The sequence below is a fragment of the Symphalangus syndactylus genome, chromosome 12, assembly GCF_028878055.3.
Source record: "Symphalangus syndactylus isolate Jambi chromosome 12, NHGRI_mSymSyn1-v2.1_pri, whole genome shotgun sequence".
NCBI classification, from domain to species: Eukaryota; Metazoa; Chordata; class Mammalia; order Primates; family Hylobatidae; genus Symphalangus; species Symphalangus syndactylus.
Window position 1 is genome coordinate 125,509,557 of NC_072441.2, and position 18,080 is coordinate 125,527,636.

Genomic DNA, 18,080 nt, shown 5'->3' on the forward strand with positions numbered 1-18,080 from the left:
TAACACGGTGAAACCCTGTCTACTAAAAATACAAAAAATTAGCCAGGCATGGTGGTGCACGCCTGTAATCCCAGCTACTCAGGAGGCTGAGGCAGGAGAATGGCGTGAACCCGGGAGGCAGAGCTTGCAGTGAGCCGAGATCGTGCCACTGCACTCCAGCCTGGGTGACAGCGAGACTCCATCTCAAAAAAAAAAAAAAAAAAAGAAACAACAAAAGAAAAAACAGTGGATTACCCTGGAAGTTTACTTCTTCCCTTTTGGTATTTATATGCTTGAATATTTGTGCTGGTTCTGGGGAGGCACCTTTTTGCCTTCAAGGGACATTCAGCAATGTTTAGTTTCACAGCTGGAGGGTGATGATTGATACTGTTATCTAATGGGTCTCTAGATGCCAGGAATGCTACTAAAAATTCTATAATGCACAGAGCAGCCCCCATAACAAAGAATTATCTGGCCCAAAATGCTAATGTTACCGAGTTTGAGGAATCCTGCTATAGGCCAATATGGGCATGACCAGTGTTTAGATGGTATTTCAAGCTTTGAAGCTATGGATATCCTCATCCACTGAACTGATTTTACCATTTTGATAGATAAAGAGAACTGTTTCTCGTCCTGCTCCCCAACGACTTATTGAGAGATTAAACTGCAGCCATCCAAATTACCTAAATATGGTTGTTAGCTAATTTAGAGTGTGGTTTTGGGGGAAAAAAAACCAAAAACAAACTATAAACTGATACTATCTTTATAGTCCTAAACCCTTAGGGAAGACTGTCCAGATCACCACTGAAAAATGCTTTAGGACATTGGTCTGGGAAGAGATTTCATGAGTAAGAGCTCAAAATCACAGGCAACAAAAGAAAAAAAAATAAATGGGTTTATGTCAAACTACAAAGCTTCTGGACAGCAAAGGAAACAGTGAAAAAAGAACCTATAAAATGAGAGAAAATATTTGGACACTACTCACACTACAGGAGATTAATATCTAGAGTATACAAGGAACTCAAACATCTTAACAGCAAAAAAAATTGATTTAAAAATGGGGAAGTGATCTGAACAGACATTTCTCAACAGACATACAAGTGGCTAACAAATAAATGAAGACAATGCTTAACATCACTCATCATCAAAGAAATACAGATCAAAACCACAGTGAGGTATTGTCTCACCCCAGTTAGGCTGTTATCAAAACAACAAAAAACAAAACAAAACAAAACAAAAACAATAAAAATGCTAGTAAGGATGCAGAGAAAAAAGAAGTCTTATACTCTGTTGGTGGGAATGTAAACTAGTACAGCTACTGTGGAGAACAGTATGGAGATTCCTCAAATAACTACAAATAGAACTTTTTTTTTTTTTGAGGTGGAATCTCACTCTGTCGCCAGGCTGGAATGCAGTGGTGCGATCTTGGGTCATTGCAACCTCTGCCTCCCAGGTTCAAGCAATTCTCCTGCCTTAGCCTCCCGAGTAGCTGGGACTACAGGCACATGTCCCATGCCCAGCTAATTTTTGTATTTTTAGTAAAGACGGGGTTTCACCATGTTGGCCAGGATGGTCTCGATCTTTTGACCTCGTGATCCGCCCTCCTCGGCCTCCCGAAGTGCTGGGATTGCAGGCGTGAGCACTGCGCCCGGCCCAAATAGAACTATTAATATGATATGATTCAGCAGTCCCACTACTGGGCATTTATCCAAAGGAAAGGAAGTCAGTAAACCAAAGAGACATCTATACCCCTATGCTTATTACAACACTAACCAATAGCAAGATAGGGAATCAACCTAGATGTCCAACAACAGATGAATGGCTAAAGAAGATATGGTATATATACACAAAGAAACATTATTCAGTATAAAAAGAATGAAATTCTATGATTTATGACAACATGAATGGAACTAGAAGACATTAGGTTAAATGAAATAAGCAAGGAACAGAAAGTTAAACACCACAAGTTCTCACTCATATGTGGAACCTAAGAATAGTTGATCTCATAGAAATAAAAAGTAGTGCAGAGGATACTAGAGGCTGGGAAGGGAAGAGGGCAGGGCAGAGGATAGGGGGAGATTTGTTAAAGGATACAGAATTACAGCTAGATAGGAGGAATAAATTCTAGTGGTCTGTACCACTGTAGGCTGACTATAGTTAACAATAGTATATAGTTTCAAATAGCTAGAAGGAGGATATTGAATGTTCTCAACACAAAAAAGTTATAGATGTTTTAGATGATGGATATCCTAATTACCCTGATCTGATCACTATAGACCATATGTATTGAAATATCACTGTGTACCCCAGGCATATGTACAGTTATTATTTGTGGATTAAAAATTTCTGGCCGAGTGCGGTGGCTCACGCCTGTAATCCCAGCACTTTGGGAGGCTGAGGCGGGTGGATCATGAGGTCAGGAGATCGAGACCATCCTGGCTAACACGGTGAAACCCCGTCTCTACTAAAAAATACAAAAAATTAGCTGAGTGTGGTGGCGGGCGCCTGTAGTCCCAGCTACTTGGGAGGCTGAGGCAGGAGAATGGCCTAAACCTGGGAGGCAGAGCTTGCAGTGAGCCAAGATCGTGCCACGGCACTCCAGCCTGGGCGACAGAGCAAGACTCTGTCTAAAAATAAATAAAATAAAATAAAATTTCTTTTTAAAAATTTTTTATTTATTTTTGAGACAGAGCCTCACTCTCTCTCCCATGCTGGGGTGTGGTAGCACAGTCTTGGCTGACTGCAACTTCTGCCTTCTGGGTTCAAGCGATCCTCCCACCTCAGCCTCCTGAGTAGCTAGGGCATCACCATGCCCAGCTATAAAAAATAAAAATTCGTTAAAAAAAGTATTGAAGATGAAAAGAGTTCTGGAGAATGGTTGCACAACAGTGTGAATGTACTTAACGCTATTGAACTGTACATTTAAATATAGTTAAGATGGTTAAATTTATGTTACATGTACCTTACTACAATTTTAAAAAGATACTTGTATCCAGTTCTTGATAGTTTGTTATGCAGTCTACTAGTTTTTTTCTCTAGGACTTTTGCTCTGTTTTCTTCAGTGTTTTTTCTTAGTCAAGAGAGTTTATAATCTCTCAGGTGATTTTTCATCCTTTTCCAGCTGTTCCTTAATTTTAAAGTATACAAGTTAGCCCTCATCTCAAAAATTGGACAATACTGGATTGATGTGAAGGTATAATGTTTGGATTTTAGTTTATAAATATTAATTGAAGTATTTATCAATTTAGGGAGCTATGTGTGGTCACTGAATATTGAAAAAGAACTGTTTAGCTTCCGATACTTTCAGTATAAAGCTTACTCATGATTTCATGTATTGTTTTTCTTCCTTTCTAATAGGCTTTCAAGGATATGCTGTATTCAGCTCAGGACCAGGCACCTTCTGTGGAAGGTAAGATGAATTAACCCTTAAGTTTAGTCACAGAAAACCTCTTTTTAAGGAAAGATATTTTGTACTGCAGAGTATAAAACTAACATGATAACCTGTCCTATTATATAGGTCTTTTTTCCCTTTTAATATATATTATGATTATTTTATATTTTATTCTAAATTTTTCTCTTTTCTAGCTCACCTTTACCCTATGATGGATCTTTTACTATGTCCTTGTGTCACCTTAGGACTGTGAATCATATATATTGGTTTAGTCAGAAGTTTTTCTGTATAATGTTTCCTTGCCTTCCCTCCCCTCCCCTCCTCTCCTTCCTCCATCCATAATTTACACAACATAGCTTTTCCTTTCTATTTATGTCATGCCTTTAGAGTGGGACCAGTAAAACAATGGAGAATGTTTACAATGGATGTGTGTGTGTGTGTGTGTGTGTGTGTGTGTGTGTGTGTGTAAGCATGTTTATGTATGCGTGTGTACATGTTCTCATGTCAGTAAATAGGAGCTAATTCAACAACTATTCTTGAGGGGGAATGTTCCTTCTGAGGCTGGATATTCTTTTAAAATTCCACATCAGATTTTTAAAATGAGAGTTGAGTGCAAAAAAATATATATCGAGAATATTGTAAGTTGGATGTACAGAATAGTATCTTTATAAGGCACCAAATTCTATGAAGTTATTCTAGTGACAAGCTATTAGAGACTTGTTCTTATGACAACAGATAGTGAAGTTGTTTAATAAAACTGTAGATTTATAGTAAAAAGTCTCATTTCATCAATCATATAGAAATATCCATCTTTCATCTCAAACCATTGTGAATTAAAAATGTATTTCCTCTGAACATGTAAAAATCTTTTCCCTTATCATATTAAGTCAGGAATTGGCATTTAGTTTCATGTCACTGAATTTTAGACTATAATATATTTAATTCTCTGATACTTAACTCAAGACACTTAAGGTTTATCAGTAGGTTTAGTTTTTTATTGGGTTATCTTTTATTTTATATGCCATAAAGAATACCTCCTTTAACTATTTTTAAAATATAAGAAAAATGAAATTCCACAGAAGCTGAACTGATTCCTTACCCTGTGTAACTTGCTTTAATATTGGTTCTCTTATTTTACTATTCTGTTTGTAACAAAGATGCTCTGAGATATATTGAAAATGATGATGATATTTATTCATCCCCTTCATGCTAGAGCATGTTTCTAGTATTTTTTAAATTTTCTTTCAGCTGTTGTTAGAGAAAAACTGAATTTTGTGAAAGTATGCTCAAAATGACAAATATTTATAGTTAAGAGCCTTTTCTTTCATTATCCAGAGACATTAACTTCTTTGGACTGTGTTATAGGGGAGGTATTGTAGGAACATGTACTACTTTCACAAGAAAAACTTCTGCACACATTCTTTATATTTTCATGTAAACATACTATAAAACTATAGTTTTATAGTGAATTATTACCTTCTTCTTAGTAGGACATTTCAGGGTGGTACCTTTACTTCATTGATAAAATAGGCTTTTTCTCAAAAGTAAGTGAACAAAACAATTTCAGTGTATTGAGAAATTATGTTTAATTTGCTCTCTGTTACTCAAAGAAATAAACACATTCAAATTCCTAGTTGTTTTGTTTCGTCCTTTGAGAGTGAATTTCATGAATCAGTTATACATTGCAAAAAAATCTCTATTTAAAATAAATGTTTTATGATTATAACTAGGAAGTGCTAATATTCTGAAATAATATAGATAAGGATTTACTCAGGTATTCCTTATCAATTTATATGTAAATATATATTCAGATATATTTCTGATATATTTCATTATCTACTCTTCTATGTAATCACTGATATTTCTGATATAATTCTGATATATTTCATTACCTACTCTTCTGTGTAATCGCTGGTATTTTTGTGTAACCATTTACATTGGAAATATATGACTGAGATGTTGACTTAGAATTCTGTGTTACAGATTATACAGTATGTTATTAATTTTTTTTTTTTTTTTTTTTGAGACAGTGTCTTGCTCTGTCTCCCAGGCTGGAGTGCAGTGGCGTGATCTCGGCTCCCTGAAACCTCTGCCTCCTGGAGGTTCAAGTGATTCTCCTGCCTCAGCCTCCTGTGTGGCTGGGATTACAGGCACCTGCCACCATGCCTGGCTAATTTTTGTATTTTTAGTAGAGATGGGGTTTTGCCATGTTAACCTGCCTGGCCAACATGGCCAGTTTTGCCATGTTGGCCAGGCTGGTCTCGAACTCCTGACCTCAAGTGATCCACCCACCTCGGCCTCCCAAAGTGCTAGGATTACACGCGTGAGCCACCGCGCCCAGCCTATTGATTTTTTAAATAATGGCATATTTAAATTTTTACTATTTTGTTATTCTTTTCTGCAGAAAGACTTGTAAATATAGAATACATGGCAGTAGATTAGGGGATTAAAGTGACTAGAATTGTGGGGTTTTTATAATTCCTGATGTCAGTGAGTATACTACCTCTTGATATTTGTAACAAATTATATTAAGCTGCAAACTGGAGGTTTCCCATCAGTGCATCAATCAGTCATGCCTTAATAATCAAGGTTGTTCTGAGGCAAGATAATGTTTTACGTTTATAGGTTAAGTATAACAATTCTTACACATAGTACCCATTTGACATTGTAAGTGTCAAGTTTTCAGTAATACAGAACTGTGGAAAATCTAAAGTGAAATATCTTTTACCTTTTCTCATGCTCCCCACTCCCAGTTTGCTGTCAGTAATTTTATGGAATTAATCTACTTGGGTAAATGCTCACATCCTTACATCTTTATTTTTTTTTTAAACTGTCTGTCTTCCCTCTTTCCCAGGCTACTTTTAGATATATGTAAATTATGTGCTGTATTTGATTAATCTATTTTAGTTTTTACTCTGAATTAATTGCAAGGAAAGCTTCAAACTTCATTTTGTCGTATTCTTTTTAAAATGTATTTTTTGTTTAAAAGCATAAATGTTTTCTACTCTTTATTTGTGATGGAAAAATATGAGAATCCAATAGTCAACTTAGGTAACGGAACTAAGAAATTGACATTTCTAATGGAAAGGGACATTAAAAGATCATTTTGCTTAACCTTTGTTTTAGATTTGTGCATTCTGAGACCACTTTAAGGTTGCATGACGCAGTAATGACAGTTGGGATTATTAATGCTCTATTTGACAACAAAAGAGAATTCTGGAGATTAATATAAAAAGACTTTTTAAAAAATGACTTTGCATTTTTCTCCAAATGATGTATTTGAATATAATTTTAATTGGACATTTCCTTGTGTCTCTATTTTTAAAAGATATAAGAATGTTTTAAAACATTGCTTTGAAAAATACTAGACTATTTAACTTGTTAGAAAAAAGCAAATTGTCTCTTTCAATAAATTTCTCTCCTAATTTTTTTATTACTCCATATAGTTCCCAGAAGTATTGGGGAAGGTTTATAGAATAAGACAGCACGTATTAGATAACAATAGATACAGAGCTTAGAATAAGGGGAAAATGAAGATAGAATAGTGAGAGTTAAACTAGACTAAATTTAATACGTAGAGTAGATACCATGAGGATTCTGGAACAGAAGAAGAACATCAGGCATAAACTAGAGAAATCTGGGTAATGTATGGACTTTAGTTAATCATAATGTATCATTATTGATTCATTGATTGCAACAAATGTACCGTATTTATGTAAGACGTTAATGATAGGGGCAGCTGGGTTGAGGGGATATTGGAACTCTCTGTACTATCTTTGCACCTTTTCTGTAAATCTAAAACTATTCTAAGGTTAAAAGTTTATTTGGCCAGTTGTGATGGCTCACACCTGTAATCCCAGAACTTTGGAAGGCCAAGGCTGGCATATTACTTGAGGTCAGGAGTTCGAGACCAGCCTGGACAACATGGTGAAATCATGTCTCTACCAAAAATACAAAAATTAGCTGGGTGTGGTGATGCATGCCTGTAATCCCAGCTACTCTGGAGGCTAAGCAATGAGAATTGCTTGAACCTGGGAGATGGAGGTTGCAGTGAGCTGAGATTGTGCCACTGCTCTCCAGCCTGGGCGAAAGAGCAAGACTCTGTCTAAAAAAAAAGTGTATTTAAATAAAATAGATACTATAAGATTTTGTACAATTGACAGAATGTAAATTCAGAGGATAGAAGAAGACATTATTTCAAAATTGATATAAGGTGAATTTACACCAGTTCCTCAGAAGAAGTAGCTTTTACTGAACATGAAATTTGAGAGGAAATTCTTCCTTGGACTCTCACGGAGAGCCTTTTGTTTGTGTGTTGAATAGTATCTCCAACAATAGTTTTACAAAGAGCACGAGAGGGAGTTTTAAAAGGCTGCTTCTAATAATCCAAGGATGTAATGTAAAAATGTATTACTGTGACCTACAATTCCTAAATAATCTGGTCCTAAATCATAAATGTCCATGATCTCACCTTCTACATTTCCCCCGTTTTTTCCTAGGCTCCTTTCTTTACCTAAATCAGGCCAAGCATCCTCTTGCAGTCTAATATAGCCAGTCACTTTATATTGCTTCACTCTAGTTTATTTCTTTGCATAGCATTTGTTACTTTCTGATATCTTGTTTTAATGTAAGTCTCTTGTGACTAGTGATTATGACTTTTTAAAATTTTTATATCTAGTATCTGAAATAGGCACGTAGTTTACATATTTACTGGACACATCATTGAGTAGGAATAAAAGTGAATCCTTTTCCTCAATTCCTTGAAGCCAACGTACTGTTTATGAAAAAAGGAGTAAATTAACCTAGCTTGCTTCTCTATGTGTTTGTGTGTTTTAAAAAATTTTCAAATTCTCTTGATCTATTATGTTTAGATGCAGAATTCTACCTGCTGGTTAGATGGCCAAACATATTATTAGTAGTTGTTGTTTTACAGTACTGGCATTTTGATTTCATAAGGTATAGTCTGAGATGACACATACAGTATTTTTTTTTAATTAGTAGAGGAACAGATGATATAAGATCATAATTTTAAAGGTTTTTTGTTTTTGTGGCATCATGTTTTATTGCTGAGAAACTATATGAAGTATTGAGAGACTATATATTTTGTCAAAACACCAATTAAACCGTTTCTTTTTGTGTTTTTATGTTTAGTATGCCTCCTTTCAAAGATACATGAAATTGGCATAGATTTGAAAGACCATATGTGAGTTGTTAGAGGATTTTTAAATATATATCTACTCAGTGGAATGTATTTTTTAGACTATTTAAATTAAAGTAGACCTATTGATTGATAGTTTTCCTTTTATATTTTGCTTCTCTTTTTATCTTACAATACATTCCTTTTGATGGAGAGTGTACATAGCTAATGTTAGCTTAATTCATCTCTGACTCAGCTTAATACAGCTATCTGACTTTCTGAAATTGGATGAATAAATAGAGATAAGGACATAAGTAACTGGCCACCACTCTAGTCTCTGTTTTTCTGCCATTTCTTCTTTAGTCTCCCTGTTCCCTCCCCAGTCTTGTGAACAGGTTTTGTTAGAAATTTTGGCTTAGGTTCTCTCTGCTTGAATTCTACTTGGTTAGCAGATGTGTTACAGTCTCCCTAAGCTCCTTAGAATTCAGTTCTTAGTGACATTGAAGATGAAAGTGTGCTTGTAAATTATTCATTCTTCTTATATGCTTCAATGGACAGGGTCCACTTCAAGCATCTTCCATGTCACCCCTGTCCCCAGATCTTTGTTGTTTTAACAGATGTGAGCTTGCTTTGCATTTCTAAAATTCATGAAGTAGTTTTTGCATTTATAGGATTACTGTCAAATATGTGCATTTATATAACATTACTTTTTCATGTTATTTTAAATCTTGTCCCCTCCCCCCAGTTTCCACTTTGTTATCCTGCATATTTATCTCTAAAAAATTATTTACATGACTTTTCTGACCTAGCTATAAAACAGTTTGGTGTTTATAATAGGCAGAGCTATATTTAATTTGCTACATTTTCAGCTTGGCAAAGGCAGGAGAGTAGCTTTTCTAAGTTCCATTTTTCTGTTAGCGTTGTTCTGTCAGTAAGGTATCCTAGTCATTTATTGTCTCTGCTTGAAGTGGGATAATGTTTCATGAGAAGACTATGCAAGGAACTAGTAGTGAGGTTGACCCCAAGAATGAAGTGGTAGATCTATCTGTAGGCACCGAGCCTTGTTGTGAGAGCCATAAAGAAATACAGATGGCTAAGAGCGGAGGTTGAGACAATAGCCAAGCCAACAAAATAGTTGCCATCTCTTTAAGAATGATATATTTTATTCTTCATTAACTTCCTTTAGAAAGGATGAAAAGTCCGGATTGATACTCAAAGTCATGTAATGGAGTTATTTCTGAAGGGTGTGCCTTATTATTTGTTTCATGTTTACATTGGAAGGTGATTTGCGTGTTCATTTGTATTACGGAAATGACAACTTGTAGATAACAAGAACTATTAACTTCAAAAATGGACTCGTATATTCTATAAAGATGTCACTAACTTCAGTCTAGTTCGCTAATAGGCAAGGTGTACTTCTGAAGAACAAATAGCATTGCTATTTGATTTGAAGAAATACCTACTTCTTTTTCACAGAAAGAGAATTAGATCTAATTTAATGCTCGTTGTTATGACATTAGATAATGATATAAATAGTAAAATTATGTTATGATAAATACAATTTTTAGTAGCATGCAGGTAGGAAGCTGGAAGCAATGAAGAAATGTTATGAACACGGGTTTATAATCCTTTCTTTGTGACACTGTTTAATGCATCTTTAGTGTTTAAAATATTTCATCACCTGTAAAAGTCACTAATATATAAAGTCACTGTTTTAGTTATCACACAGTGTCATTTCCTTTTTATTATCAAGTTTGAGAGAAGGTCATGAAATAGGGAAGAGATAATGATAAAACATTAAATCATGGAACAAAAAAGGTCTGGGAATTACAAATGTAGACTCTACGTTGTAGAGGAAAAGATAACAGCAGATGAATCTGATGATTTCAGATAGAATTTCCTGAAGTAGACATTAGAAAGCTGGAGCAATTGTTAAAGTTTAAAGTTGGCAGAGTTCAAAGTAAGGGAAATTCCTCTTTGAGTTCTTTTCATTTGCTTTAGGCAAGACCACCTAAGGTGTTTAGTAAAGAAACAATGAGAAAGCTAGAAAGCATATGAAGTTGTGATCAGAGAGTAGTGGTTTTCCAGTATTAGGTATCATTGAATAAAACAAAAATTCCTGCCATTGAAATGGAAGAGATGCTCTAAAAATCATTTAGAGTAGCCTTGACTTCAGTTATCTGAGGCAGTATGAAGAAAAAAAGGTAGTCAATAATTGGAAAAGTAGATAATCTCTTGTATTAGTTTCCTTCGGTTGCTGTAAAAACCACAGACTTGGTGGCTTAAAACAACAGACATTTATTCTCTCACAGTTTTGGAGGCCAGAAGTCTGAAATCAAGGTGTCTGCAGGGCTACCTTCCTTCTGGAATTCTGGGGGAGTATCTGTTTTTTGCCTCTACAGCTTCTGGTGGTTGCTGGCTTTCTTGGCTTGTGGCCACTCCAATCCATGCCTCTTTACCTTGTCCTTTGTCTGTCCTCGGGGTATCTAAGGACATTTGTCATTGGATATAAGGTCTGCCTGGACAATCCAGGATGATGTCATCTCAAGATCTATAATTACATTACAAAGACTCTTTTTTCCAATAAGATCACATCACAGATTCTAGGGATTTGATATAGATATCTTTTTTTGGCGGAGGGGAAGGAACATTTTCGTGCCTACCATATTCTTAAAAAAATTTTTGTTGTTGTTGTTGTTTTCAAGACAGGATCTTACTCTGTCATCTAGGCTGCAGTGCAGTGGCAAAATCATAGCCCACTGCAGCCTCAAACTCATGAGCTCAGGAGACTGTCCCACCTCAGTCTCCCAAGTAGCTAGGACTACAGGCGCATGCCACTGTGCCTGGATAATTAAAGAAATTTTTTGGTAGAGACAGGGTCTTGCTATGTTGCCTAGGCTGATCTTGAAGTCTTGGGCTCAAGCGATCCTCTCGCCTGGCCTCCCAAAGTGCTGGGATTATAGGCATGAGCTGCCATTCTCAGCCTACTATGTCCATGCATTTACATTTAAAAAATATATTTTAATGTTCTTCAAATTGTGAACTAGAGCTTGAAGTCCAAATGAGGCATTTGCTTCAAGTGTTTCTACCTGCTGTATTGTGAAAGGAGCAGTCAAATGGTGTCAAAGAAAAATTCAGGTATGATCCTGGAAAGTGAAAAACTGGCCAATAGATATTAGTCAGACTTGAGTGTATAAAATATAGTAAAGGACCATTTATCTGCCTCCAGTAATAGTTACCTGCAAAATATTCCAAGTTATACCTCAAATTTATCTTTATTTCTGATATCCTTCCTGGGGGAAACAAGGACCACAAAGCTCTTTTTAGTACACAGGATCAATGTGTTCCCCTTCCCCAATGTGTTTTTTGATTGTGGAACTTTTTAAAGACATACAAAAGTAGTGAGGATGTATAAAGAACCCCATTTTTCAACAATCGAGCTTTAACAATTATCAGTGAAGGGGCTAATCTTGTGTCACCCCCACTCCTGATTGTTGTGCGCGCGCGCGCACACACACACACCATGTTTTCTTTATCCATTCATCTGTTGATTCCATATCTTGGCTATTGTGAATAGTGCTGCAATAGGCATGTTGGTGCTAATATCCCTTTGATATACTAATTTTCTTTTCATTGGATTGGGGGATTAAGTGGTCGTTCTATTTTTAGTTTTCTTCAGAAACCTCCAATCTGTCGTTCCTAGTGACTGTAGTAATTTACATTCCCACCAACAGTGAATAAGAGTCCCCTTTTCTCTGCATCTTCAGCAGTATTTGTTATTTTTGTCTTTTTGATAATAGTTATTCTAACTGGGGTAAGTTGATATCTCATTGTGGTTTTGATTTGCATTTCCCTGATGATTAGTGATATTGAGCACTTTTTTCATATACCTATTGGCCATTTGTATGTCTTCTTTTGAGAAATGTCCATTCAAATCCTTTGCCCACTTTTTAATGGGATTGCTTTTTCATTATTGAGTTGTTTGAGTTCCTTGGGTATTCTGGATACTAGTTGCTTTTCAGATGAATAGTTTGCAGATATTTTCTCCCACTCTGCAGGTGCTCTCTTCACTCTCTTGATTGTTTCCTTTGCTGTGCAGAAGCCTTTTAGTTTAATATAGTCCCATTTGTGTGTGTGTGTGTGTGTGCACACTCTTTTGTTGCCTGCGCTTTTGAAGTCTTAGCCATGAAATGTTTTCTCAGACCAATGTTCTGAAGCATATCCCTTTGTTTTCTTCTGGTAATTCTATAGTTTCAGATCTTACATTTAAGTCTTCTATCCATTTTGAGTTGATTTTTGTGTGTGGTGAGAGGGGGATCTAGTTTCATTCTTCTGCATATGGATATCCAGTTTTCCCAGCACCATTTTTTGAAGAGGTTGTTCTTTCTCCAGTGTATGTTCTGGAGCCTTTGTTGATAGTTTTCTGTAAATATGTGGGTTTATTTTTGAATTCTTTATTCTGTTCCAATGGCCTGTGTGTATGTGTTTAGTCCAATATCTTGCTATTTTGGTTACTATAGCTTTGTAGTATACTTTGAAGTCAGGTAGTATGATGCCTTCAGCTTTGTTCTTTTTGCTTGGGATTGCTTTGGTTATTCGGAGTCTTTTGTGGTTCCATGCAAAGTTTGGGATTTTTTTTTCTATTTCTGTGAAGAATATCATTGCATTTTGATAGGGATTGTGTTGAATCTGTAGATTGCTTTGGGTAGTATGGTCATTTTAATGCTATTAATTCTTCTGACCCATGAGCATGGGATATCTTTCTGTTTGTGTTGTCTTCACTTTCTTTCATTGGTGTTTTGTAGTTGTCATTGTAGAGGCCCTTTGCCTCCTTGGTTAAATTTATTCCTGGGTATATATATAGGTAGCTATTGTAAATGAGATTGCTTTCTTTTCATTTCATTATTGGTGTATAGAAACCCTGCTGATTTTTTGTATGCTAATTTTGTATCCTACAACTTTACAGAATTTCTCAGTTCTAAGAGGTTTTTTTGGTGGAATCTTTAGATTTTTCTATATCTAAGATCATGTCATCTATAAAGCAGGACAACTTGACTTTCTCATTTCCAATTTGGATTCCTTTTTATTTCTTTCTCTTGCCTGATTGCTCTGGCTAGAAATTTCAGTGCTATGTTGAATAAGAATGGTGAAAGTGGGCAAGAATGGTGAAAGTGGGCAAGAATGGTGAAAGTGGGCAGTTGTTATAAGGAAGGCTTTCACCTTTCCCCCTTCAGTATGATGTTAGCTGTGGGTTTGTCATATATGGCCTTTATTATGATGAGGCATGCTCTTTCTATGCCTAGTTTGTTGGGAGCTTTTATCATGAAAAGACATTGAATTTTATCAGATGCTTTCTTTTGTGTGTCTATTGAGATGAGCATATGGTTTTTGTTTTCTGTTGATGTGATATTTCACATTTATTGATTTGTGTATGTTGAGCCATCCTTGCATCCCTGGGATAAATCCCACTTGATCATGGTGTATTATCTTTTTGATGTATTGATGGATTTTGTTTGTTAATATTTTGTTGAGGATTTTTGCTTCTGTGTCAGAGATATTGGCCTATAGTTTTTTTGTTGTGTCTTTGTCTGATTTTGTTATTGGGGTAATGCTGGCCTTGTAGAATGAGTTAGGAAGAGTTTTCTCCTCTCCAGTTTTTTGGAATAGCTTGAAGAGAATTGTTGTTAGTTATTTACAAGTTTGGTAGGATTCAGCAGCAAAGCCATCCAATCCTGGAATTTTCTTGGTTGGGAGACTTTTTATTACTGATTCAGTCTTACTACTCGTTATTGGTCTTTTCGGGTTTTCTGTTTCTTTCTGATACCATCTTGGTAGGTTGTTCAGGAACTTACACACTTTCTCCAAGTTTTAAAATTTGTTAGCATTAATTTCTTCATAATAGTGTCTAATAAGTTTGTATTTCTGTGGGATCAGTTGTAATGTCTCCTTTTTTCTTTCTAATTTTATATGGGTCTTCTTTTTTTCTTGGTTAGTCTGACTAGTAGTTTATCCATTTTATTTTTTCAAAAACTTTTTATTTTGCTGATCCTTTGTATATTTTTTTAGTCTCTATTTTTGTTTATTTCTGCTCTGATTTTTATTATTGCTTTTCTTCTACTGATTTGGGTTTGGCTTGTTCTTGCTTTTCTAGTTCATTGAGGTGTATCATTAAATAATTTGAAATCCCTCTACTTGTTTGATGTAGGTGTTTATTGCTATAAACTTTCCTCTTAGCACTATTTTAACAGTGTCCTGTAGGTTTGGGTATGTTGTGGTTCTATTTTCATTTGTTTTAAGACATTTAAAATTTTTCTTTTTAATTTCTGTATTGACCCAGTGGTCATTGAGGAGCATGTTGTTAATTTTCATGTATTTGTATAGATTCCAAAGTTCCTCTTGTTATTGATTTATAGTTGTATTCCATTGTGGTCTGAGAAGTTACTTGATGTGATTTTGATTTTTTAAAAATTTTTGAGATTTGTTTTGTGGCCTAACATATGGTCTGTCCTAGAGAATGTTCCATGTGCTGATGAGAAGAATATTTATTCTGCACCTGTTGGGTGAAATGTTCTATAAGTGTCTGTTGGGTCCATCTAGTTTAAGTGTAGTTAAGATGTTTGTTTATTTTCTATCGAGACGATTGGTCCAATGGTGAGAGTAGGGTGTTGAAGTTCCCAACTATTAGTGTATTCGAATCTCTTTCTTTAGATCTAGCATTTGCCTTAAATATCTGGGTGCTCTGGTGTTGGGCACATATATGTTTAGAATTGTTATATCTTCTTGCTGACTTGACTTTTTTTATCCTTATTTAATGACCTTCTTTGTCTCATTTTACAGTTTTCGACTTAAAGTTTGTTTTATCTGATATCAACTCCTGCTCACTTTCGGTTTCCATTTGCACTAGATACCTTTTTCCTTCCCTTTTGCACTAGATACCTTTTTCCTTCCCTTTCAGTCTATATGTGTCTTTACAGGTGAAATGGGTTTCTGGCAGGCAGCATATAGGTGGATCATGTTTAAACAATCCATTCAGCTAGTATATATCTTTTAAGTGGGGAATTTAATCCATTTACATTCAGGATTATTACTGATAGGTGAGGACTTATTCCTGTAATTTTGTTCATTGTTTTCTGTTAATTTTATACATCCTTTGCTTTTTTCTTCTTTTCTTATTATTTATCACGTGGTTTGGTGGTTTTCTGTAGTGAGAACATTTGTCTCCATTTTCTTTCTCATTTTTGTGTATCTGCTGTACCAGTGAATTTTATACTTTAGTGTGTTTTCATGATGGTAGATACTATTCTTTAGCTTTCAAATGTAGAATTCCCCTAAGTATTTTAGGACTGGTTTAGTTAGTGGTGATGAATGAATGCCCTCAGTTTTTGCACATTTGGAAAAAAAAATATTTCTCCTTCGTTTTTTAGGGATGGCTTTGTTGGGTATAGTATTCTTGGCTGGCAGGTTTTTTTCTTCCAGCACTTTGAATATATCATCTCATTGTCTTCTGACCTGTAAGGTTTGTAGTGAAAAATCTGCTCTTAGTCTGATGGTAATTACTTGATATGTGACTTGACAGTTTTCTCTTGATGTTTTCAGAATTCTCTCTTTGACTTTTGATAGTTTGACTATAATACACTTGGGGGAGGACCTTTGTGGGTTGAATCTGTTTGGGAATTATTGAGCTTCTGGATCTGGATAACCAAATCTCTTGCAAGACTTGGAGAATTTTCAGTTATTTTGTTAAATAGGCTTTTTATGTCTTTACCCATCATTTCACCTTCTGGAATTCCTAGAATTAGAATATTTGTCTGCTTTATTTTGTCCCATATGTCACATAGGCTTTCTTTAATTTCTTTTATTCTTTATTTGTTTTTTGTACTGACTGGGTTATTTATAAAGACTTGTCTTCAAATTCAGAAATTCTTTCAGAAATTCTTTCTTCTGCTTGATCTAGTCTATTGTTGAAGCTCTCGATTTTATCTTTTATTTCATTTATTGCCTACTTCAGTTCTAGGATTTGTTTGATTTTTAAAAATGTTATCTTTTTGTTGACTTTCTTGTTCCAATCATGAATTATTTTCCTTATTTCTTTATATTGTTTATCTGTGTTCTCTTGTGTCTCATTGAGTTTCTTTAATATTATTTTGAATTGTTTTTCAGGCATTTCATAAATTTCTCTTTTTTGGGATTTTTTTTTATACTGGAGAACTTGGTTTCTTTGGAGATATCATATTTTCTTGCTTTTTCATGTTCTTGCATCCTTATGCTGATATCTGATTTAACAGTCACTTCTTCCAGTTTTATGGATTGACTTTCTTAGAGAAAGACTTCTTCCTATAGGCATAACTATAGTGTTGGTTGGGTAGGTTGCTTTGGTTTTGATTCTGGGTAGGGCAGTAGTGTAGTTTCTGAATTATTTATTTAGCTTTGATCAGTGTCAGTGGTATCTGAGTTTCTCATTGGCTTAGACTGTGTTTTTTAATGAAGGCTGTTTTGAGGATTTGCTAGGGATGAAAACACTAGACCAGATAGTCCTTGGGCACCAGTGGTGGTGGCACTGGGCAAGGTGGGCAAGGTGGACATGTCCCCAAGCCACTGGATGGCATGTATGGATGCCAGCAGTAATCAGGGTGGGTTGATTCCCAGGTCACTAGTTGGCACACTCAGACTCAAGCAATGGTGGTGATGGGTGGAGTGGGCTTGTCTTCAGTTCCTGGACATCATATGTGTATGTCAGCAGTGGGCAGAGCAGACCTATCTGCAGGCCTCTGGATAATGCAAGCGGATGCCAGCATCAGTTGGGTGGGTATTTCCCAGTTCCTAGGCTCCCAGATGATGTGTGCAGGTGCTGGCCATGGTAAGCAGGGCAGACCTCTTCTCAGGCCCCTGATTATGCACATAATGCACCAATGGTAGGCAGGGCAGATCAATCCTCAGTCATCCTGATGACAGGCTCAGCTACTGGCAGCAGTGGTGGACAAGGGCAGGACTCCCCTCATGCCCCCAGATTTTTTACATGGCCCCTAATTGTTTTATGTGTATTTTAAGATTTATTAGCTTGAATAGGGACCCAAATAAGATTCATCATACAATATATTGTGATTGATTAATAGGTCTCTTAATTTTTCACTGGTTTATAATGACACCATTCAGTACAGAAGGCACTAGCCATATGTAGCTATTTACATTGATTAAAACTGAAATGAAATAATCTGGTCCTTAGTTGCCCTACCCATATATCGAGTACTCAGTAGCGATATGAGGTTAGGGGCTACCATACTGGACAGTACAGATTATTTCTCTTATTACAGAAAATTCTGTTTGTTAGAGCTAATTTATAGGTTTCAGCTCCATCTCTTTTTTTTTCTTGAATTTTTGGTTTGTCTTTTTACAATTTATTATTGTTGTTGTTTTATTATTATTATTATTATTATTATTTTTGAGACGGAGTCTCGCTCTATCACCCTGCCTGGAGTGCAGTGGCGCCATCTCCGCTCACTGCAAGCTCCGCCTCCCTGGTTCACGCTGTTCTCCTGCCCCAGCCTCCCATGTAGCTGTGACTACAGGCGCCCG

At 35.8% G+C, this 18,080-nt stretch overlaps 1 protein-coding gene across 3 annotated transcripts in view; it reads left to right on the plus strand.

Annotated features, from left to right (window-relative positions):
* The window catches only part of XPR1 (xenotropic and polytropic retrovirus receptor 1), a 255,184-nt gene that overhangs the window by 46,745 nt on the left and 190,359 nt on the right, over positions 1-18,080 (plus strand). For all 3 annotated transcript variants that reach the window (XM_055255271.2, XM_055255272.1, XM_055255273.2), the window contains exon 2: positions 3,337-3,388. In XM_055255271.2, coding sequence (XP_055111246.1) covers positions 3,337-3,388 — 52 coding nt within the window. The remainder of the gene's footprint in view (positions 1-3,336; positions 3,389-18,080) is intronic.